Raw genomic sequence first — 26,637 nt, 5'->3', positions numbered from 1 at the left:
AGTCTCCCTCTACCCTGCCCTTATTAAACCCAAAATTGAACATAATGTTTCCTTTGGCATGTATATATCCAAGCACATGGTTAATCTGCAAAAAAATGCAATATTTTCTCAACCAAAAATCTCAGGTACAAGCTCCTTAACCGCCACAGAACATCTAAAATCTCTATCACCTGATTTTGTTTCTTAGCAGTTTGTTTATGGTGATCACTTCCTGCCCTGCACAATGACTGACAGTTTGACAGGCAACTGCAAATTCACCCCTGCTCAAGACCCTTCATTCCTTTACAGACAGATGTAGTAAGTAAACTGCAGTGGCTAGGATCCCATCCTAATGATTTTTGTGATCAATTTTCAAGTATGAACCTGCTAACCTATAAATCCGTTAATGTATTTGCTGAAAAAAAGCACTTGCGTTCATTAAAATATGTAAAAAAAAAATATGCAAAAATAAGTAAAATAACTTCTCAGTCTGGAATTCTCATGTTCTGTTTTTTTATTGGAGAATGCTTCTTTTTACATTTTAAATGACTTCAGATTAAAAGTGCAGTCTTTTTGGTGTAGGCATTTGCTTTTAACAGGTTAAATAAGACAAGATTAGTGTATACAAATGAATACAAGCAAGTAACTTCTGGTCTCTGTCCTTAGAAGTAGCTGGTGGAAGAATAGTCTCATATAAAAAAAGAGTAGTTAAAGAGTAAAAAATCCATCTTATACTTTTTATGTATGCCATCTAATATTTCTTTATTCTTGAGATTCTTTAAAAAATCATCAATTATGCTACTATTTGTCCTTGGGTCTTTGCTATGTCTTTTGAAACTGGGGTATTGCAGATCATCTGGTGCTCCCAGAAATCTCAAGATATTGTTGGCATCTGTCTCTACAAACTCAAATCTTCCAATGAAATCATATGGAATACTGCAGGGATCACAGACCTTGAAGATAGGCATCCAGTGCTTATCGCAACAATTGGCTTCAATTGCAAAGCGAGCAAACTCTTCAAATGTCACTGGCCCGGCTACGTTCTTGTTGCGTCTGTATCGATTCTTAATCTGTCCTGCAATGTTTTTGACATAGTAAGGATTTGAATGAAAAAACTTGTCCCTGTAGGCTGAAATGAGTCTTTCTATGGGTGCTCTTGAAAACATTATCTTGGTATAGTTCTGAAGCAAACTTTTTTGTTTTGCACGTGGGTATGAGCTCAGTTTCTGAAGCACTGGGTTGTTATGAACATTTAGGAGTTTAGAGGCTTCCATAGTAACATTTAGGGTCATCTGAATAATTACCCTTATCCAGTTAGAGCAACCAGCCTTTGGCACTGAACAAAATATTAGCCTATATCTGTGTTCCACATACATCTGTCTGGATAGTCCTTGTCGAAGATGCCAAGGCCGGCTAAGGTTGTATTTCTCGCACATGTGTTGTATTGCGTGTTTCCTCTGGTCCATTATCCAAAGCCAGTTTTTTGTATTATTGACTGTGTTAACTAGAAAAGAAAAAAACAGATTTATTTGAAATCACATTTTTATGAATTAGAATATATCCCATAATGCCATACATGTTAATTATAAAAATATAATTCAAATTGTTAATTATATTTATGCCAATAATTTCAGCAGTGCATGGTCACTTAGGTTATCCATTTCAAGCAATTAGTTGATAGCATAGTTCAGTTCTGTAAGCTTATTTATGAGACAGTCATAATTCAGGGTTTTAAAGACCTAGGGCTGAAGTTAGTAACATTTTTTTACTGTTATTGTGTAGGCATTCAAGCAACAATCCACACATTCATCATAAGTGTAAGGGCATTTCTCACTAATGTGGTAGTTGGGATTTCTGTCTATGATGTTAATGACTGGAGATTTGGAACAGACTTCTGCCAATGAAGAGGGCATACAGTGGTGGCTATCCTTCTCTGAGGGTTGGGTTGGAATAGGACAACATGCAGATGCTGGAAGTGCTACCTTGAGGCAGACATATTTAGGTTAACAGTTTACATCTTATCCATATCAAATACGGCTAAACCACTTTAGCAGCTCTGTCTTTCAGTTTTATATTGATTTCAGAGCAGCCACACCCAGAAGGCATAGTATATTCCCAATGCAGAAAGAAAATCTCAAAATCAAGAATCAGGGAGTATGTAAATGTCTAAAGAAAATTAACATGTCGACAGGCGTCCTAACTCTGTTTTTCTCTGCATTTTATCTGAGAACTAATAAGTTAAGACTGTTAACATATTTAAAGGTTTATATAAACATTACTTAAAGTATGGTTAAAGCCGCGGTAGTGGTGTTGCAGTAGCGTTGTCGCCTCACAGCAAGACGTTGTCCCGTTCAATTCTCAGCTAGAGCGTCTTCTGTGTGGAGGCATGCATGAATGGGCGTGCCTTCATTGAAGGTTGTGTGTTAGGGCTGGCAACTCGGCATGTAAAAATCCACTACCAAACATTAGCAGACCGAAGTTCCACTGTGGCGACCCCTAACCGGGATAAGCCGAAAGGCACAACAACAACTTAAAGTTTGGTTAAAGTTAAAATGAACTACATTTAGCATTTTTTCCAAACAACTTCCATGCACTTGTTTTGAAACAGTTACTGAATTAATATGATGAAAAAGTTATTGCAACCACTAATATACTTGGTGAGTGGACCTGAAAATTACATCCTTTTTGGCAATCAAAGAAGAAATGAACACATGAGCTATGCAGTGCTGTTTGAGAGTTCTAGCACATCAGAGACAAAGTAATCTGGGTAGTTGAACTGATCAACCCCCAACACACAAACCAAAACATCAAAACTGTTTTAATCGCAAACTGAAGTTTGATGTATTTCGACATAGCTTTAGGTGATGTCAGTCACCTAAGCTATGCAGAGTAACTTACCATTAGACTGTCACGTCGACTGCACATGGTTTTTACTGTTTTGCAGGGGGCAAGCCCCCCTGCACCCCTCACCCCCACATCCCCCCCTGCAAATTATATATACCAATTCCGAGATTACACTTGTTGTGTCTTTTGGCTTTTCCCGGTTAGGGGTCGCCACAGAGGAACTCCGGTCCGCTAATGATTGGCAGTAGATTTTGACATGCCGAGTTGCCAGCTCTGACGCACAACCTTCAATGAAGGTACGCCCATTCACGCATGTCTCCACACAGAAGACGCTCTAGCTGAGAATCGAACAGGACAACGTCTTACTGTGAGGCGACAACGCTACTGCAACACCACCACCGCAGTACAATTCTGAGATTACACTACAGTGAGGAAATAGGTACATTCCCTATTCCTCACTGTACTGCGATTTCCACTCACAATACTGAACTCAGACTACCAAATTACACTGCACATTCGGTATTTTATATTCTTAGCAGTCCAGTTCAGCATTGTGCCTCTTTGAAAAGTCCCTTTCAACCATATGCCGTTCAGTCATCGGCAGTACGAGATCACAATAATAAACCCACATATACAAATATAAATATATACATAAATATATACACATGAAAATTACATCCTTTTTGGCAATCATCGGCAGTATGAGATCTCAATAATAAACTCACAAATGTGTCCAACACAAACTGCTCCAACACAAATGTCAGAACTTAACACCCCCACGTTCTTCATTCGTGGGCAAATCAACAACAGCAGCAAAACCAACCATCTTTTAATGCTAAATATTAATATTAGAAGTATCAAAAATAAAATACCTGGACTCCAGGCCATAATAGCACACTACTTTCCAGACATAGTTGCTTTAACAGAAACCTGTCTAAATAAAAACATAGCTAACTCAGAAGTTCTCCCTACCGGCTACAATATCATTAGACAAGACAGACTACTTCATAAAGGGGGTGGCACTGCCTTACTGTACAAGTCCAACTTAACTGTCTGTCAATTACCAAACTCCTACCCCTCCCCCAATAATTGGGACATACTTATCTCACAACTTCAACTTCACCCTAAAAAGGTCATCACCACAATTGTGATCTATATTCCACCTGGTAATACACCTGCTAGCCTTGAAGACTTCTTATCCTGGTGTTCTTCCACATACTCACAAGAAACCCTTATTCTGGGGGACTTCAACCTAGATTGTTTCACCTGTATATCTGAACCACCAAGTAATCTAATAAATCTCCATGGCTACCAGCAGCTAGTCCAAATTCCAACTAGATGTGATAAAAAATCTAAAAGGGAATCCATCCTTGACTGGGTCCTAACTAACAACCCCACATTGTACCCTCACACAGGCAGTCTCCCAGACACCTTAAGCGACCACAACATAATATACTTTATACGTAGTAGAACAAGCATATGCAAAACCACTAACTATATATCCATTATAAACACAAAAAAATTGTCTCCTGAGGTCCTCAACACTTTACTCTGTAACTGTGACTGGACCCCCCTAAAAACCTTCCCACTTGACCAGGCTGTAGCACATTTCAACAAAACATTTCTACAACACCTAGACACTGTTGCTCTATTGTGCAAAATCAAGGTTAGAACCTCTACAAACCCCTGGCTCAGTAAAGAAACCAAACAAATCCTCAAGATCAGAGACACTGTCTGGCTTTACTATCAAAAAAACAAAGAAACACAAAACCTAACTAAGTACCAAGAACTGCTATGCTGGACAGAAAATCCTACTACACAACATTACAAATGAAATACCAACACAACCCCCAAAATTTTGGAAAAATGTAAACCAGCTACTAAAATCCACCCAAAAGGCTACCCCCAAACCAACCACCCCTGACACTAAAGTTCCCATCAAAACACAATTCAACTCCCACTTTATGAACTCAATTCTATCCTTAGTATCACAGGACAGTTCCTTCCTCACTATCCCCCCCAACACAAATAACACTAATACAAGCTTTATCCTCAAAACAGTTTCCACCACTTCAATCAAAAGCATGCTCTCCAAACTAAAAACCTCATCGACAGCAGCTGACCTACTCCCCAGCTATTTCTTGAAACTCACAGCAGATGCTATTGCTATCCCAGTCTCCACTCTCATAAACAGATCAATTGTTGAAAACTAAGTGCCCAAACTCTGGAAAATATCCTGTGTTACACCCATACATAAAGGCGGGACCTCCACTGAACTTAATAACTACAGACCCATTGCTTTACTCTCCCCCTGGCCAAAATCCTAGAAAAATTCATCCATACCCAGATGTTAAACTATCTCCTAGACAGCAACATCCTGTAATCTACTCAGCATGGTTTCAGACCTGCCCATAGTACCACTACAGCCCTCTTCTGCTTCACAGACACAGTAAACCGTCTCAAAAGTGAAAGCCTACAGGTGTCAACTCTTTTTTTGGATATGTCCAAAGCATTTGACACAGTCTCACACCAAATCCTGCTAAACAAACTAAACCAATATCACCTATCAAATTCCACTCTTACCTGGTTCCAAAACTACTTAACTGACAAGCTGTGAAATGGGAAAATTCTCTCTCTTTCCTCAGCTGGCCATAACTATAGTAGTCCCACAGGGTTCTATCTTAGGACCACTACTATTCACAGTCTTCACAAATGACCTCCATACCTACACACAGCATGCATCTATCATTCAGTATGCAGATGACACTACCTTAATCTGTGCTGCACAAAACATTCCCACCCTCCTGCAAACAACTCAGTTAGCATTCTCTGACATTGAAAACTACCTTACCAAAGCCCAACTTATCCTCAATTCAAAGAAAACTCAGCTTATGATTATAACCAGTTCTAATAAAAACACTAACAGTCAGTTTACTATCTACTCCACAAATGCTACTCCAATCATTCCAGTGGCACAGGCTAAGCTATTGGGAATAACCATAGACTCAATCCAAAGCACACGATAGTCACAAACAAAGAACTTTAATGAAGCTTTCAGGTCTCCACCCTTCATCAGCATACTAAACACATCACATTAATTACATTTAAATAGAGGAATATTAAAATCACATGATCAAGCCAGCCATTCATAAAACCTCCGTAATCAGTAACACAAATTAGTTAAAAACATTTCCTAGTTGTAAAATATTAGAAGTATTTTTGTTTATATAAAAATGTTTATATAAAAATGTTTATATAACAAATGTGGTAAGTGATATGAAAATATAAAAGTAAAAATATAAAATATAAAGATTACATCTATAAATTTAATACTAATTTAAGGATATTTTTTAAAGATTCTCCTTCTGTCTTTTCATTAAAACTGGTTTTAAGCTCACTGTTCCATTAAGCCCAGGATATTTGTCAGCATGTAGACGCAATATCCATTCATATTCTTTTAAAAGCAAAAGATTTTCAATATCACCACCTCTGATGCCCAAATTCAAAACAGATATACACCTAAATTTAAATGTATGTGACTGAAACTCATGCACATGCCTATATAATGCATTTATTTCTACCTTTCTTTTTATTTCTGATTTATGTTCTACTATTCTGTCTTTTAACTTCCTAATCGTTTTCCCCACATAGAATACACTACATAGGGTACAGGTAGCCAAATATACTAATTTAGTTGTGTTACAATCTGCTTTACAAGAGAAATCATAACATTCACCTGTAGTTGAATGCTGAAAACTACTTTTATTATCATATATATCTGAACAACACACACAATTATAGCATTTAGATGTGTACACTTTTGTTCTTACTGACGGTATTTCACTTTGAAAATCTTTATAGCATAACATTTGTTTCAATGTCTGGCTTGATCATGTGATTTTAATATTCCTCTATTTAAATGTAATTAATGTGATGTGTTTAGTATGCTGATGAAGGGTGGAGACCTGAAAGCTTCATTAAAGTTCTTTGTTTGTGACTATCGTGTGCTTTGGATTTATGCTATATAGTACAATCAGAGTATCCTTGCTTTGAATAGCTGTACTAAGTAGCTGCAAACAATATAGTAGGAGGAGAGCAAGCCAGCCGTCTGTTTTTGTTCCTGATATTGTTGGAATTTTACCATTCTGCTAAATGAGCTCAACTATGAAAAAGTTGCTGATGAAATCAAGCAATCCATTGCTACAGACCAGAGCAATGAATACCCAGCAATGTGGTAATGCCAGCGTTGGGCTTTCTGACTTTAGCAAAATGTTAAATCTTTTGGAGAAAAAAGTACAGAGCTACAAGCATTTGCAGTGGCAAAGACTGAGCTTTGTAGCTTATTTAGATCTTGGAGTGGTGCCACGTGGGCTTCGGATTTTAAAGATACCGTCATACGGTAATACATATCAAGATCTTTTAGTACAGTGGCAACAACTGAACCTTGAGCTCAGCATTAGCTATATGAAGCTAATGAACAAATTCTTTGAAAAATAGAGTCTGATTTAATGGATGAAATAGAAAAAATTGAGAAAGAAGTGTTTGAACTTTTAACAACAGATGCTATGAATGAGAAGTATCAAGCATTTATAAATCGCATCCAAGTACTAGATATTAAACTAGAAATGCAAAAGAAACGTAAATTACAACGTGACTTAGATGATTTCAAAAATGGACATATCTTTCATTGGCCTAAAGCAGTTTTTAAAAAGGAATTTAGTCAACGAAAGGTAGATAGCGTAATAAATTCATCACGTAAAGTGAAACCTGTCAATAAACTTTTAGATGAGCTTGATAATTTCGAATTGCCAGTAACGCCAGGACTAGCTGTAGCAGCAGCCAATCAGCAAGCGAGTGCGACTGAGGCGTTAATCTTTGCTTCCGCAGCGACAAGTCAGTCTGAGCAAGGCCAGTTAAGGGGAAAGGAGTGTGATGTGGAGCAGTCTTTAAATGGCGTTCCTGCTATGGGCGCGGATGATAATGCCTTAGGAGGTCGGAAGCAACCAACAGCCTCTGTGTCGGAAGGGAAGGAGAAACGTAAACAAACCGAAATTTCGTCTTTTTTACCCTTTCGCCTAAAACAACCGGAGAAGGTTGTGTTACAGCAAAGAAGGCAGCAGGAATCCATAGATCAAAAAACTCCACAACACCAAACGCAAGTACAGAAAAGGAAAAATGAGAGCCTCAAGCAGCCCAGCAAGGCGCCGAGGCGCTAAGAACTTGTCGTTTACTGAAAGGTACTGTTAACTCTGCAAATTTTATGCTGTCAGATGAGCACTATAAATTATTTGAATATGGAATGAAGTTTATCCCTTCATTCAAGGACAATATTGTTGATATACTAACGGATGTTAAACTTTTTGCAAGGAACATTATATTGAAATCAATGTTTAAACAGTCAGATAGTTTAAATCCTGTCTTCAAAAAATTGAGTGTCTTTATGCCACAGCTGTCGCCTGTAATTTTGGCCTTTCAAAATATAGTGGAAATGGAAATTAGAGCTCTTTACACTATTAAGAATAAAAATAAGAACAAAGGTAGAAATGTTCAATATAACTTGTCTTTTGATGAATATAAGGCCTTACAGCAATTGAAGAAAGATAAAAATATTATAATTAAACAGGCTGACAAAGGAGGGGCTACTGTTATAATGGACAAGCTTTGGTACATGAATAAGTTTCATGAATTTCTGTCTGATACAAATACTTTTAGGAAGATCACATTTGCGGATATAAAAAATCATGTTTCTCAAATTAATTTAGCTCTGTATGACATGCAATTGTGTCAGGATATAACCATTGACTTATTGTCCTATTTGACTGTAACCTGCCCTAAGATCCCACAGATCTATGTAATACACAAGATTCATAAGTCCATTAATGACCCACCTTTAAGACCCATTGTGTCAGGTAAGGGATGGGTGATGGAACCCATTTCCAGGTACTTACAGAATGTTTTAGCAAAGTACCTACCTAAATGTGAAACAATACTCAAAGATACAGTGCATTTCTTAGAAAAGGTTGATTTATGGAAAAAAACAAGTAACATGACAGAATATTTATTGGTTACACTAGATATAGAATCACTATTTACGGTGATTCCTATTGACTATGGGATAGAGGCAATAAGAAATTTTCTGATGATGCAATCATTGCAGCAGACACGTGAAGTGGAGAATATATGCTTCCTTTTAGATTTAGTTTTGACTAAGAACATCTTTATTTTTGATAATGTACCATATCAACAATTAACAGGAGTGGCTATGGGTACATCAGTAGTGAATACGTTTGCCAACTTGGTCCTATATGTATGGGAGAAACAATATGTCTTGAATGCTAATAATCAGTTTAAACATTTATTGGACTGCTACTGTAGGTTCGTTGATGATTGCTTTTTTGTGTGGGCAGGTACATTAGAAGAATTAGAAAGTTTTTTAAAGTATTTAAATTCAACAACAGAGTTCCTTAGATTTAAAATGAAATTTTCTAGAGATAATATAGTATTCTTGGATGTAAAATTGTACAGAAAATCTGATGAATTGTATACGATGATACATAGAAAGGATGTGCATGCAGCTAGATATTTGAATGCAGCTAGTATGCACCCTGCACATGTTTATAGAAGCATCTTAAAATCACAATTTATAAGAGTAAGTAGATTAACTAGTGAAAAACTTATTTTTAAAGAGGAAATTAAGAAAATGAAGGAAGAATTTATTAATAATGGCTATATATTGAATGAGATTGATATGAGTTATAAACAGGTTTTATAAGGTAGAAGTAGTTTATATAAACCTATTTTTTGGCTCTTTACATCAAATTACAGAACGGGCAACACACCAAATTATGCAGAATATAGACATAACAGAGAAAAAGATAAAAAGCTGTAATGTTTTAAGATTTATCACCACCTATAATGCCAACACACATGATGTCTGCAAGATCATTGAGAAAAATTGGGTCATATTAATGGCCCAACCAGACCTAAAAGATTTATTAGGATTAACACCAAAATATGCCTTTAGAAATGGTCAGGCATTGAAACAATGTTATGCTATAATGATTTTCAAAGTGAAATACCGTCAGTAAGAACAAAAGTGTACACATCTAAATGCTATAATTGTGTGTGTTGTTCAGATATATATGATAATAAAAGTAGTTTTCAGCATCCAACTACAGGTGAATGTTATGATTTCTCTTGTAAAGCAGATTGTAACACAACTAAATTAGTATATTTGGCTACCTGTACCCTATGTAGTGTATTCTATGTGGGGAAAACGATTAGGAAGTTAAAAGACAGAATAGTAGAACATAAATCAGAAATAAAAAGAAAGGTAGAAACAAATGCATTATATAGGCATGTGCATGAGTTTCAGTCACATACATTTAAATTTAGGTGTATATCTGTTTTGAATTTGGGCATCAGAGGTGGTGATATTGAAAATCTTTTGCTATTAAAAGAATATGAATGGATATTGCATCTACATGCTGACAAATATCCTGGGCTTAATGGAACAGTGAGCTTAAAACCAGTTTTAATGAAAAGACAGAAGGAGAATCTTTAAAAAATATCCTTAAATTAGTATTAAATTTATAGATGTAATCTTTATATTTTATATTTTTACTTTTATATTTTCATATCACTTACCACATTTGTTATATAAACATTTTTTATATAAACATTTTTATATAAACAAAAATACTTCTAATATTTTACAACTAGGAAATGTTTTTAACTAATTTGTGTTACTGATTACGGAGGTTTTATGAATGACTGGCTTGATCATGTGATTTTAATATTCCTCTATTTAAATGTAATTAATGTGATGTGTTTAGTATGCTGATGAAGGGTGGAGACCTGAAAGCTTCATTAAAGTTCTTTGTTTGTGACTATTGTGTGCTTTGGATTTATGCTATATAGTACAATCAGAGTATCCTTGCTTTGAATAACCATAGACTCCCACCTGAAATTTGATAGTCATCTCAACTTAACTATTAAAAAAGTACATGCCAAACTGGGATTACTGTACCGTATCAAACAATTTCTTACCAACAACACAAGATCAGCCATTGCTCGCTCCCAACTTCTATCCACCCTACTCTATGCATCTCCCATTCTGACTAATCTCAACAAAACTGAACTAAGCAAAATGGAAGCCTGCTATAACAGAATTGCCCGGTTTGCTGCAAATTGCTCATATAGAACTCATCACTGTACTGATTTGAGACAGCTCCACTGGCTTGAACTGCCCAACCTCCTAACCTACAATCAGCTCTTCCTCTGTCATTCTATCTAGTACCTCCCCAATAAGTGTCCTGCCCTCAAAAACCTAGTACAACATCACTCAGCCAAAAGGCCTTTTAGATCATCAAGCAAACTACTACTAGAAGTCACCAACAGCTACAATAGCTTTGGAGATGCACTATATAGTAGTTCAATGGCTAAACAATGGAACTCTGTCCCTACTGGCATTCAAAACACATCATCCAAAGCCTCCTTTAAAGACCTCATCAGGCAATATCGCAAGCAAAGTTGGCAGTGCCATGATTGCTCCCCCAGGCTAGTGAAAGCGGATATATACATACTAAATCTAGAGTACTTGATAATAGTTTTCAATCTTACTCACAAACACTGGCTAATCTACAATGTATGTACTGTACCTGTGTACTATGTATGTATTCTATCTATGTTCCAAATTTCAGCTGTACACCACAAATCTATTAATTACCTTTATTTTTAAATTAATATTTTTTTGTTTGTTCTCTCCACTGTAACTGTTGATGTGCCGCATACCACTGTAAAAATATGTCTCCTGCAATTTGTGTGTATACTGATCATGTCTAAATAGCTAAATGTGTCTGTAATTTTTCCCTGTGGAGCTTTTCTCCCCGGGCCTCTGCTGAAAAAGGGCCTTTTCGGCTCAGTCAGACACCCCTGGTTAAAAAATGTAAAATAAAAATAAAATATATATATATATATATATATATATATATATATATATATATATATATATATATATATACACATATACATATATATATATATATATTTATATTTTTTTTTTCTAATTTTGCAAAGTTTTAATTGAGTTTACTGTTCTGGGCTATACACTCAAGTGCATTAGCCTTTCTGTGCTTATTTACTGTATAACTGCATTGTTTAGATTGAATTAACAAAAAAAAATCTATCTTGTTTGCTACTTCCCCGCATTTTCTAACTAGAATAGTCTAGTTTCCAGACTTTGCTGGTTTCAGGACTTTCATTTCAGTGTTCAGAGCTATCCAGACCTTGCTGTGGTAGAGGGGAGGTCCTACTGCTTACCAGTGAGAGTGGGAGCACTGTACTGCCTATCTAACACTAGAGGAGTGGTTTCGAGCTCTGAAATTGTCATTTTATTGGCCATTTTGGGCTGATTTCTATCCCTTTCAACTTTCTGGCATAAATACATGTGTTTGTGATATAGCTTGTTTTAAATCAGCAGATCCTGTTTGGGCATCCTGCAGACTACTACAGCACCAGAAACGAGAAAGAGAGACTTTTTGTGCTAACAGCAAGTACTTTTTGCTGAATTTTCTATTTTTTGCCGATTTTGGTCATTTTTATTACCTGCACTTCTCAGAAAGCTTTAAAAGTAGACTAGCTACTTATTTCACTGTATTTCTGCCTGTAAGTAGTTTTCCAGTTGTGCACTTGCCATGCTTTATTTAAAAAGTTTAAATGTTCAAATTTCTAATTTTGCAAAGTTTTAATTGCGTTTACTGTTCTGGGCTATACACGCAAGTGCATTAGCTTTTCTGTGCTTATTTACTGTATAACTGCATTGTTTAGCCTGATTTAGCAAAGAAAATTCTATCTTATTTGCTGATTTCCCACCTTTAGTTTCAACTTTCTGGCATAAATACGCGTGTTTGCGCACATTTGTGCACCGGGCAGCACCGCGGGGCTAAGGTTAAATTATTCCCGGTGCCAGAAAGTCTGCTCTTCAAATTTTCCCTTAGAACTAGCTAGTTTATCAGCAGTAGCACTAACATCTGTATGCCTGTGACTAGCACTTGCTCTAAAACTTGCTAAAAAGCACTAGGAAGCCTTAATTTGTTATAAGCACTCACCTCTCCTTGGTAATAAGGAGAAAATAGTTGTAGGCACTAGACAGCCTACAACTGCAAGTACCCTGCCAAAAAGTAAGGGAAAACAGCTCTTGTACTACACAAAGAAAGCACCTAACCAGGCATGTCCAAGGGTCAGCTTCAGGTGATTTCTCCTGTCCACCTGGTGAATCTGGACATACTGGGGCAATGCAGCAATTGCCTCATGTGCACAGACAACCCTCTCCTCCTACCACCAAACACTATAACCTGCGAGAGATGCACTTACATAGCCAAACTGGAAGCAAAGCTCTCTCCAGCCAAGATTGTGCTAGACGGTCAAGAGGAGAAAGTTAACACCCACACAACACCTCAAACAACACATAGTCCTTCAAAACCCACACCACCAAAACTCACACATAGCAACATAAAACCCACATATGCAGAGGCTCTTAACATTAACCTGCCCAAGCAGGAAGGACCTCCAAAGTTGAAATACAAACACCACCTCCAAACACAAAGTGTCACATAGCTCACAACACCAGTGTGACACCCAACAGCAGCCCCTAAGGCAAGACAATGTACCCAACACTTTAGTCATAGGTGACTCTATAGTCAGGCACACTGATATCCCACTCACAAGGCTGAAGAAGAAAATTCCAGTTAGTTGCCTGTCGAGTGCCAGAATCCATCACATAACGCATGCACTCACGTCGCTCCACAACAGGTACAAATATGATATGTTGTTGTCAATGACTTGAGACGTACCTCTCTGGACTACATGAAAAGAGATATGGAAGAGCTCTTGGATCATGTAGCCCAGGCAGGTATGATCGTAGCCCTGAGTAGCATCCTGCCATCGCCCAGAATGATACCACAGTATAAGGACAAAATTATTGACTTCAATAATTGGCTAAGCTTCTGGTGTCATTCAAAGGGGATCCAGTATCTGTCTGCCTGGGATGACATGATCGACAAACCATGATGCTTTGCAAGAGATGGTTTGCACCTGTCACCCATGGGATTCAGGTTACTGGCTAAGGATCTTGCCACCCCATAGTGCCTTTTTTAGATAAGGTTCAAAGGACAAAACTACCACCGTAATGGGTACAAACAAGCAAAATCTGAAGGTAATGCTACTCAATACTAGAAGTCTAAACCTCAAAATGCACTCTCTCGAGGCTCTCCTAAAAATGGAGAACATAGATATCTGTGCAGTAACTGAGACCTGGTTCAAAGCTCCAGAGAGCACCCCTGCAATACCAGGCTACAACTCATACCACACTTTGTGGCCACCAAACCAGGACTGAAACACTAAAGGTGGAGGAGTGTCCATATTCACCAAGGATATTCACACCTCCAGGCTGGTTGCCCAACACAATGCATCTCAAATTCTCCAGGTGCAACTAACACTAGATAAGACTGAAATACAAATTGTAGCTTGCCCCAAGATTCTCACTGCACCTTTCTAAGCATACTTATTTATTTATTTTAGTTATTTATTTATTTATTTACATTTGTTTACCAGGAAATTCTGACTGGATGCAGGTCCTTTTTCAGTGGATGCCCGGGGAGAAAAGCTCCACATCATGTACATGATAAAGAGATACAAAGTTGCAGCAATAGTAAACAACATTACAGGTTGTTGGCTTTAATACAATAACAAGATATTGATTATCAACAGTATATACAGTAAATGTTGCAAGTTAAGATAGTTTCTTGTTTATAATATTAGTAACAAAGTTGTCAGACAAGATTTTAAAGTATGTAAAGACAACTAGCTAATTCTGACTGTGGTTAGTAGTGGCGCTAGTATAGTTGGTTAAGAGTCTAGGTGGGGTGGGGGTGTTAGTCCGGATTAGAACAAGGACAAAGACAGTGCAAATTTAAGTGGAATTTGAGCGCAGTCTTGAAAAAGCTGCTGGAAGGTAGAGTAGTTATAGAAGGTGGAAGATCGTTCCAAAGTTTAGATATGGTACATGAAAATATGGCTTCTCCTGCTGAGTTTTGGGGTTTGATAATAGTGAGTTGATTTTTGTTGCTTGATCTTAGGGGCCTAGTGGAGTGATAGGGTTGGAGTAGGGTTTGAAGGGAAGGGATGTTAAGGGGGAGGTTAATAAGTTTATGAGCGAGGGTGAGTTGATTAAAGTGAAGGAGTTATGGGAGTTCTAGCCAGTTTAGCTCTTTAAGGGAGATACAATGATGGCTGCAGTAGGAGGTTCCTGTGGCAAATTTAGCAATTTTGTTGTAACAAGCATCCAGCTTGTGTATGTCTGTCTGTCTAAGGTTGGTAAGTATGGGAGAATGCATAGAGTAGGGTGGAGAATCAAGAATCTAAAGGGCAATACTCAGGTCTGCTCTGAGCTACAGCAGAATGGTACTAGATATACTGATCCCAAAGATATTGCAACTATCCTGGCAGATAGATTCAGTGCCAACTTCACCTCTCTCTCACCCCCTATAGGGCCCATCTCGATACCAAAAGAATGCCAAATTCAGGTAATCATAGCCACTCAGGTAAAAAACATACTCTCCAAAGCCAAGAATACATGATCCAAGGGACCAGATGACATCCGGGGCTGTATACTGCATGAACTACAAAATGAACTGGCACCTCGCCTATGTGTCATGTTTAATCATAGCCTCACCTCAGGCTTCGTGCCCACCGAGTGGCACACAGCTACAGTCATCCTACTCCACAAGGGGGGATCCACTTTGGATCCCGGGAACTACCGTCCCATCAGTCTGACGAGCCTAATCTGCAAGGACATGGAACTTATAAACAAAGACATTGACAACCTTCAAACACTGGACCCCACCCAGTTTGGGATGAATAGCTGATCTTGCCTCCTGAACCTGATCAACTTCTTCGAATCAGTCTCCAGAGCCGTGGACGAGGGTAAGGTGGTTCACACAGCCTACTTCTACTTGGACCTTGCCAAGGCTTTCAACACTAACCCCCACTCTGGAATCATAGATAAACTTACTAAGCTGGGCATTAATCCCTATGTCACTCGATGGGTTGCAAACTGGCTTACTGACAGAACACACACTGTAAAAGTAGCCGACTCCAAATCCAGCTCCAGACAAGTGACAAGTGGTGTACCGCAGGGTTCTGTCCTAGAACCACTCTTGTTTGGCATCTACTTCTCTGAAGTACAGGCCAACACTAAGAGACTCTGGCTTACAAAGTTCGCAGATGACTGCAAGCTGGGAGCCATTTCTGAATCCCCAAATGATGTGGATATACTACAAAAAGGCCTTACAGAAACAGATGCCTGGTGCCAGAGCCATGGGCTCAAACTAAATGCCAAAAAATGTATAGTTGTCCCCTTTGGGAAAAAACACATACCTGTGAACTGCCACATAGGTGGCGGCACACAAAACACCAAAAGTGTGATAAGAGACCTAGGGACACAGGTGGACAGTGGTCTCACCTTTGATAACCACATAGCCACAACAGTTAGAAAATCCTTCTATGTGGCACACCTCATCACTAAAAAAGGAGGTCATTGTTCCTCTGTACTCATCCCTCATTAGACCCATTATAGAATACAATGCCCCGTTTGGTATGTACTTCACAAGACATCTGCAACAACTAGAAAGGTCACAGAAATACCTCACAAAAAGAATCACAGGCCTAAAGCAGATGCCTTATGCTGATCATCTAAACAAACTCCAGCTATACTCTGTCACATATCGGCTACTCAGAGGTAATCTCTGCCTAACATACAAGGCCATGTCAAACTCTTCAAGATGAACCTTGATGACTGGATGGGAGATAGGAAATTCACCCCGAGGATCACATCAGTAGCCCTGCTAGACAGGGGTCCAGGAAAGTAAATATTTGTGGGAAGCAATAGCCAGGGAATCACTATGGCTAGGCTTGTATAGGCCCTAGGGCCAGTAGCCTAGTACCTACCTATGAACCTATGATGGTAGATGGTCTGTATATGTGATGGGAGTATGAAATGATAACAGGGCTGTGAGTATTGTTAGGACAATAAATACCATTTGGTATTTATACTTCTGAGGGACAGAGGGAGGCAGAAAGATAGGGACAGCTGGGAATGAAAGGTAGGGGGGGCTAGTACTAGCAGCTGTTAAAAACATGTAGCTTGAGCCACTCCACTGGTGCAGAGGGATAAAGCCTTAGTTACAACCTTGGTGACTGGAGTTTGAATAGTAAATAGTAGCTTAAACACTTGCTGGTGTGTGGTAATAGAGGAGTGTCACAGCTTAATCAGCTCTCCTTTATTTTTTATTTATTTATTTATTTTTTGTAGGAGAGAGGTAGAGTACCTATTTGGGTGGTTAGGCCTACTGTAGAATCCGAAGTGGAGACCAGAAATAGCTCATGAGTGCTCACTTTGAGGTAAGCAGTGTTTCCTTGAAGGGTTACATTGCCTGCAGTAGCAAGTGACTCATCCTCACTGATGCTCATTACACTCCAGACCCTCAGGCAGTACTGAGCATATGCAGGGTGATTAGGCCCTTAAAACAAACTTCCACCCTGGCCATAGATAAGTGATGGCTCTACTCATGGTCTAGATTTCATCAGTTTGCAATTCCACTGAACTGCAACTAAATGACAAAAAATATCAAACGCTCATAACACATCCTAACTGCACTACCAGAAAGCAAGCGTTACTACTGGAATTGCACTGTAGCAAGTCCATTTAACACTCCCTTGTCATAGTCAATGGTATGTTCAATGGTTCAGATAACTGAGTTACAGATTTGATAAACTGTAACTTAATAAACTCTGTGATACCCTCAGTTCTTTACTGCTCAGCTCCGACCCCAATGAGGAATGAATGGACTGTAATGCTGTCACATTCTGGAGAGCAAATAGCCTAATACAGTGGGCAGAGACAGGGTGGGCTAATGATCACTGAGGTAAGGGAGCAAACACAGCCAACAGAAAGAAGTGCATATCGAATAAGGATGTTCATCAGTGAAGCTGAAGAAGAGATGTAGTGGAGGAGGTTGTTAGGTAGGAAAGGCAGCTGGGTGAGGAAAAGGATGCAACAGGATAGGAGATTATAACGGGCATTCTCAAAGTGGGTATGTTGATCTGAGTGCTGGCAGCAAAGCACATTTGCACAAGCAATATGATGTAAGGGGTTAGATGTAAGCTAGTCAGAGGTAAATGTGTAGTTCATTGGAAGGCCTCAAGGAGAATGTTATGACTATACATTCAGTTTAGATATGAGTATAGTTCAAAATATTAACACATCAAATGTTGACAATTACACTACAGACATCAAAATGCCGAAAGTTCATAATATTAGCACATCAAAGTGTAGGCACTCAAAATACAGCAAAAAACACCTAAACTTACACTACACTAAAAACAAAAAAACAGGCAAACTCTATGCTTCTGTGATCAATTTACACTAAAAATACACTAAAATGAAACAAAAAAAACTATACTATACCAATGCCATAGGACTTGATTTCTCTGAATAGTGGTAGTGTTATGGAAAAGATTTTTCTAAGGTAAGGTTCAGGGTTAGGGTTAACACCCACTGGCAAAGTGGGCAGGAGGCTTCACCCCCTGCACCATCATAATGATGTGTGCTAACCCAAACCCTGAATTTTACCTTAGAAAAACAAATGTGTACCATTACCAGTACACTGGACAGGCTCAGACAAAGAAACATGCCCCAAAAATCATGCATAATACTAAAGCTATCCCTTTACATAATGCTTGCCATCATGCCATAACCCTAACCTGACAACACTCATACAAGCACATTTCTAGTCCAAATACCAATCCATTTACCTCTGTCTCAGTTCTGAATTGTTGACATTCTGACAGTTGCCGACATTCTGAACAGCAACCACACACACACGCACACACACATGTGTATAGGGATGTATTAAGGTTAATCAAAACTTGGTTAGATCAACAGTCAAAAGGTTGACAAAAAAAATCAACTACACAGTGCTCTCCAAGGTTAAACAATTGGCCCTGTGTACTCACTTCACATCCTGCTACTTAAATATACCAACTCCAAATCACACAATACCAGTGAAAGGGTATATTCCCTAACCCTCACATGCAGATCCCACATAAAATTCTATTGTCTTTCTTGTCAATCTAATTAAGCAGGCTGCTGACATTCTCACTAGTTGGCCTATTAACCCAGACTCATATATTAGTCTCATATCTAAGATGAAAGTACTATTCAGCCTGTTTTTAGGCTTAGCCTGTGGCAGACCCCTTTATGGTAATATATCTTTTTAGACACTGCATATGCTTTTAGATTTCTCTTTGTGTTAGGCTACTCCAGCTGGGAAATATTCATATGTTGTTTTTTTAATACTTTCATTGAAATACATTTACGTCTTTTCTAGCAAGAGGCCTTTTCAGATCTTGGATTCTTCCAGCCACCAGCATCGTTGGGAGGATACAGACCCACAAAGTATCCTCTGTTAGAATCAACTCACTGGATCCCTTATCATAGACCACCACTTAGACTTTAGTTACAGAATGTATTTGTAGTACTTGTCACTCAAAGGGGCCGTATATTAGCTGCAATACAGAATTTTACTGTGGGCTGGCTCACTGGTAGCAGTAACAAAAAAAAAGTGTACGAAACTGTTAAACTTCCACCAATGTGCACGGCTATCAGGAAACTCACAGCAACATGACAAGCCAGCACAAAGTGGATGAGAAAACCTATTTAATAAGACTTTAGAAGGCCCAAGACCCAAGTGCAAATAAAACTGGTTTCGGCAGGAACTTAAGTTCATCAGTTGTAGTGAAATGTGCCCCTCATATAGATTGATTTCTAATGCAAATTTAATCACATTATTATACAATCAGGAAGCAAACAATTATTTTGATGGCAAATGTATAACACTGACAGCTGATTTAACTCCACATAGTATATGTTTCAACACTGACATTTTAAACAATAATCAAAGAGGTACAAAGAGTAATGTAAGTATGTACAGAATGCCAAAAAGGAAACTTTCAAACAGGTAAAGAAATGTATATACATAGCTATCCAGAAATTATGAATAGCCACAAAAGCAAAATATTTAACTGGTCATAAAAGATATGATCTAATGCATAAAAGAAAAACAGATAACAGAAACATATTGAATAAAAAATTGTATAAACATTGACAGCTATAGGATATATTAATTCATGACATACAAGAGGCAACTAACTCAATAGCCAGAAGGTTAAGTTAGTGTCATATCAACAGGAATCATTTAAACCTAGTACTCCTGTATTAATAATCTGCATTCTTTCTTATCTAGCAAGGTATGTTAACCCAAGGACATATTACATTGAACAAAAAACTTGTCATTTGAAAAAACAGCCTTCATATGTACTAAAGTTCTTTTAAAAAGAATGACGTTACATTTTTACAGCTGACGTCACAATGATATATAAATGTCCACAAGTTTGTCCACTATAAAATGCACCACATAAGCATTGTGCCAAATAATCTAGTCATCATTGATTATGTAAGTAGATGATTGGATGGAATATTTAGTATGTTTTGGTATATAGAACACTAGCACATATATTACAACATCCACAATGGCTGCATCCCTGCAAAATGGTAGCAGCCCCACCCTGCCTCACTATTTACAGGTGTTTAAGATGGTAATTTTTCCTTTTTTCATTTTCCTTTTTAAAGCAGGTAACAGTTTCCTGTCTAAGATGTCATTTTTCTGGTCAAGGGAGTGGGCACGGTCTGCTTTCTAGAGGATGTCATGGCATATTATCTGTTCCTTGCAATGATACCTCTCAGCTCATTCCTTTAATCATTTTTTTTCTGGCTGTCTGTTTCATTTTGATTTTTATATGGCTGATTCCCTTTATAAGAGACATGTTTCTACTATAATTTGCAGGGGGCTTCACAGGAGACACATTTTTTTCTTTTAGGCTGTAGACACTTTCTTGATCGCCTCTAGTATTCACCTGAAGTACTCCTACTGGAGTGCTCTTTGTGACTGGTAATTGTCTTTCATGTGGCTCCTTTAGTATGGCCACTTATTTTTTGTATGTGCTAAAACTGAACGTCAGCAAAGTTTAAGCTGCGATTGTGAGATTTTGCTTGCAGCTGCGTTTCTTTTTTGATGGCATAAATGACTTTGTATGCTCATTGTAGTACTGTTAACAAGAAACTCTATAAAAGTATGTGTTGTCAGCTGTAATTATGGAATAAAAGCATCTGTGAGTGAAACAGTTATTAAGAATGATGTAATTGAGCTATGTTTCATTGTATATGCATATGTGTGCCTTAATCAGTTTGCAGGTGGCATGCAACAGTTTTATGCATAGTTGTATGAATTTATCTATGAACTTGTCGTGTTTAATATTAACCAGGTTGTGGATGAAAATAGATGATGACCACTCCACCTACCTGGTTATCAAATATAAATTGATACATACATACATAAATAAATATACTACTTTGGCCCGACCATTGAGTTCCCTTTAGGCTTGGATTAGATGGTTCCATTTCTAAAATGCATTGTGTTTATACCCCTTGACCTCTCATTAGTTGATCACTTGCACAGAAACACTCATCACCATCTCTCCTGGCCTTATGTACTTCATTTGTAAATACTCTGGAGATAGTAAGCCCCACCTTTATCTCACCTGGTCCCTATTTTAACAGTATAGATTACATCTGCAATATTTTCTTATGTTAGCAGTACCACCTGCGTCACTGAGTGCAGCACTGGTATCTTCCTCATGCATGGTTAAGGCTAAGCTAATTTATAAAAACTCTTACAGTTTAAGCTTATATGTAGTATTCAGGTCCCCCCCCCCAAGTGTTTGCTCTTATGCCATCATGCTTTTCTTTGGGTTCCTATTATGTGATCAAAGTTTCACAATTTCGAACTCTCAGAAGAGTGAAAATGGCGCATATCAACGTTCATACTGTGGGATCGCAGTACAATGAAGATTGGCATATTTGCCCTTTCCTCACTGTAGTGCGATCTCGGAGTTGGTATATATATTTAGAGGGAGGTGTAATAGTTTCGATATACAGCATTTTCGCTCTTATGAGCATTCGAAATTGTGATCTTTCGATCACATAATAGGAACCCTTCTCCTTAGCATATGCATTTTGTTTCTGACTTACTAGAGATCCAAGCTGTATCCTTTCTTTACTTAACCCAAAAAAGTTCTGCTTCTTATCCTGGCCAAGTGATCCTGCCCTGCCATTCAATATCAGTCTTATTCCCTTTCAAAGTCCCTCTTTCCCACATTCTCTTGGGATTATACAGCTGTAGTGGTTCCAAGAGCATCCCTATCTTGTTGGTCTTTTAGGCTTCTGGCACTCTGGAAAGGTATTATTTTCCTATAACCCCGTTTTAGTTACCTGGCCAACTAGAACTCTAGAATTGTATCACTGCCCTGAGTACCCCATCTGTACAGGCTCTCTTAGCATGATCACGTGAGACAACCTAGGCATCTTCAACTCCTTCATGCATTTATTTCCACACTATCCACAATCTGTCTTACATGCTTAGTACTTTACACTGTCTGTCTAGCACAAATATTTTTTCTTTCTAACCTCCCTCTGCCTAATCATCCTTTTTAGTTTTATCAGATCGTTGCTGCTGAATTATAACCAAGACTTTTGTTCTGCAGAAAAAAAACTTTTATACACTTATTTCAGTGTTTGGTCCTATTTTATTTTGCCCTATTTGTGGAGTTCAAAAGGGCTTTGTGCAGTAAGTTTATTTGCGAGTGCTGGATTCTGTGGATTGTGTTATTTGGAGTCATCTGAGCACCGCGTTGGTTAGCGTGCATCTGTGTTTGTGTTTGGAGGAGATATATATATAAATATATATATATATATATATATATATATATATATATATATATATATGTATGTAGGGGGGCTGTACCCCCTCACACCCCCTGCTTCTTAAATATAACAACTCTGAGATTGCACTATACTAAGTGCAATCTCTGAGTTGATATATTTAAGTAGCAGGGAGTGTGGGGGGCACAGCCCTCACATGGGGGGTACAGGGGGGGTTTGCCCCCCTGCATATAGTTGAAGGGTAATATGTTTCTGTATGTACTTGTGCTGGAATATAGCAGTTGTGCTTCTATATATATATATATATATATATATATATATATATATATATATATTTTTTTTTTTTTTTTTTTTTAGGCAAATTGATTTTAGAGCCCACTTCCCTATGAATCCTTCATCCGCTTTCTTAAGTACATAAAAGGCAGCTTAAATGAAATTCTAATGATTAGGATGAAAAGTTTTGTTGACTATTGTCTCAGACACATTCATTTTTCATGTATTTGTTACTGCCATGTTTCTTTTCATTACCATGTTTGTCATTGTCAAGCTATGCTGTGGAAATGTTCAATTCCACCTCTTGGAATTAATAGCATATTGGGATTAGAATTCTAATAATAGAGTTAGCTTTTTTATCTTTTTTATTCATCAGAAATCAGGTTTACCGTTACATTTATAGTACGGTAGACAATGAGGTTGCATAGTTTACAGAGTATATTAATTTTATACAGTATTTGTCCAGAATAGCATGTCACTTGAAAATAGGTTTTTATACGGAGAAGCTTGACCTTCCCCCCAAATGTCCAAGAAGGATCATAAATCTAACAAGTCTTAATACTATTCCTATGGCAGATGCATGTTACAGAAAGTTAATCCAGTTTAATATAGCCAGACCTGCTTGGATCCCTACTTTTTTCAGCACTTGTCTTGATAGCTCTCTGTGTTAGTTTAAGATAAGTAGTTCTTTATAACTATATTTATTTATTTCTCTATTTATTCTATTTACATATTTATACTGTGTTGGCCCTGTTCATCCCACTAAGCCAGAGACCTCTTTTCAGGTGAGACCCTAGCTGAATTTGTGGTAAAACAGCTTGACGTCTATTACATACAAAGTCAAGTATATGTTCTTCATCCTTTGCTTTATGATGCATCACTGTAGCTCTGTTTTTTGAGTATGACCAAGCACTGGGTAGGTAAATAAGTTCACAGGTAGTTACTACGTATTGGGTCCAGGAAATCACTAGGAGCCAAACCCAATTTCTTAGTTTCCCCAGAGTATTGTCTTGTTAAATGACTTGCTCAATGTCTTACAGTGGCCAAATGAAGGTTCAATGATTCAGTTCCTTTGCTACAGCAATTAGATAGATAGCAGTTTGTAGTCCTACTCTTCTGTGCAAACTGCCAGACAGGAGGCGTAGCAGCTTTACTTCTAACAAAATACATAAACTGCTGGAAATAGAGCAACTTTACTATTATTATATAAACATTTTTTTCACTTTCCAAAAAGAATTTTACACAAAAAGTGAAAATCTGACAATATATACAGATGTAAAATGATGCTTAATGTTTTACGGGTTTATTTGATGGCTGTGTTGAGGTTGTGTAAAATGAATGTAAATGTATGTTATAAAGAAGTTGCTTGAGATTATGTAAAATATACAATTTTTAAGTGGCCATGATCTTTACCATCCACCTACGCTGCTATCAGCTTTCAGCCTGAACCTCATTTTAATATTTTATACCAATGGTGGCACTTCAGGAGTAAAGAACCACCTCCTAATCCTGAACTACAGAATTAGTACTGGTTCACAAATCCAGGCACCTGGTGCGAGAATACTAACCACAGCCTTCTAATCTCCCCAATTATGAAGGTTAAGTATGTGTCCTGAAGAACTACTGACACTAATGGATAACATGATAGTCAGAGGGAAAAATGAGGACTCCAAAACCATGAATGCAATGCTCATAGATTATGACGGATTAGTCCTTGGACAGCCTTGGAGGAATTCATGACTATGTAATTGAAGGAAGTTGTCAGAAGCTGCCTGACACAGAACTTTCATTCAATATGTTCACAGATATCAGAATAAATAACAGCACTGTAAAACTTGATTATTACAAAGAAATATATAACATTTTAAGTGGCATTTCAACAGCAGCTTTTCATTTTCAGCAATCTCAGTCATTTCAGATTTTTCACTCTTTTATTTATTTTGATTAAGTTCATGAATTGTTTGAAAGCCTAACTGACTTTCTAACAGTTTTCCAAACCAAGACAATATGAGACTTTGTTCTGCATCACTAAGGTTGGTATACTAGGAATCTCTTCATGTGGTGGCTCATTCAGCAGTACAGCTGGACTATCAGGTTTAAATGTATCTTGGGACACTTACTTATATATCCCTCTCTGGAAATCTGGCTGTGTAGTGTAGGAGATGAATTTCTGCATCCTAGGCAAATGAGGTTCAACTAGCAGCCCCAGCACTAGAGCAACCAGGTGTGGTGGGAGAGAAGTAAAGGAACAGAGAGGAGTTGCAGACTTGTGGGGTACAATGGGCTGTGCTTACATCCGGGTGGAGACCAGGAAGTTCACAGCTTGCGGCCCAGGGGGTAGGCCAGGGATGTCTGGAGGGAACATCCCTTGCAGGAGTGAGGGGACATCCTCCACTGTTACCCTATTGCATGCCACTTCCCTATGCCTCACTATGGGCATGTGATAGGGATGGGAGAATCTAAAGAAGGAAAATCTTAAACCAACCTTAATGGGTGTTTGAAAGGTAGTGCCTTTCAACTGACCCTCACCAATATGACAGGAAAAGAACAGGTCAGTTGATAATGGAGGGGGCTGATGATTGACTGACAGCAAGGGCGAAGGGTACAAAAAAGATGTACCAACTCAGATCGCACAGCAGCACAGAAAAGGAGAAGTTTCCTTAACATTGCTGCTCTCCAGTAGTACACAAAAACACTGCTTAGACAGTGACAGAATGGCAGGTGACCAAAAAAGTAAAAAATTAACATTTTGACTAAACAAATGTTTCAACCATGTCCACCAGACCCTTCTCTGGATGCATCTCTGAATACCTCAGCATTCCTGAAGGTTTTGTGAGCACTGCCTCAGTATTCCAGAAAGTGACACTGAGATATATTGATTTTGAACAATTGTCTAGTGTTCCTTCTAGACAATTTCCCATGTTCACTACAACAACAAACAACTCTGCCTGCACACATTTCTCTGAAGTAACATCCTCTGGCTACTTCTAGGCAAAACTCTGCTGTATTCATATGTTCATAAGTTGGTACTAGGCTATCGGCTCTAGGGCCTATACAAGCCTAGCCATAACAATTCCCTGGCTATTTCTTCCCACAATATTTACTTCCCTCACCTTGTCCCTATCTTCTCTTGCTCCATTGAAAGAAAGAGACTTTTTCTTGACTGGTTCTGCGTCAGTCTCTCTTGTAAGAAAATACAGGCAGGAGTCACCAAAGCAGGAGATGTAGAACTTTTCCTGTTTAATCCATGAACCATACATAATTGAGTAAGTGATAGGCTAACACCCTGCAGTGGAGTATTTGTATATTCCAATTATGCTAAGTGAGAATCTATTGCATGCAAACTGCCACCACTGTCATAAATCAGTAGCTGTTTCTTGAAATTCTTGACAGTCTGCACTACTCTGTCAACATGTCCATTAAGCTGTATTAAGTTAAAATGAAATATACTGTGCTAATCCCCACTTGTCAGAAAATCTCTTGAAATTCATCTTTACATACTGTAGATTGCGGTCTGAAATCACCACATCTAAAAGTTTGTGGCTTGAAAATATGCCTCTATGAACTTATGAATTTGTGAGCATATGTCTAGCCAAGGATGCTGCTGCCTCTGTTTCATTGCAGAAGGTCTGACCTCTTGAAGG

General features: G+C 38.1%; 1 protein-coding gene across 1 annotated transcript in view; it reads right to left on the bottom strand.

Annotated features, from left to right (window-relative positions):
- Window positions 1-484: 484 nt before the first annotated feature.
- The window catches only part of LOC122804065 (carbohydrate sulfotransferase 9-like), a 139,145-nt gene continuing 112,992 nt past the window's right edge, over window positions 485-26,637 (bottom strand). The window contains exon 3 of the mRNA XM_044073732.1: window positions 485-1,483. Coding sequence (XP_043929667.1) covers window positions 669-1,483 — 815 coding nt within the window. The 3' untranslated portion in view covers window positions 485-668. The remainder of the gene's footprint in view (window positions 1,484-26,637) is intronic.

The sequence above is a fragment of the Protopterus annectens genome, chromosome 6.part0 (genome assembly GCF_019279795.1).
Source record: "Protopterus annectens isolate FY-2018-M chromosome 6.part0, PAN1.0, whole genome shotgun sequence".
NCBI classification, from domain to species: Eukaryota; Metazoa; Chordata; order Ceratodontiformes; family Protopteridae; genus Protopterus; species Protopterus annectens.
The sequence above is the reverse complement of the archived record's forward strand: the minus strand, read 5'-3'. Positions and strand labels throughout refer to the sequence as shown.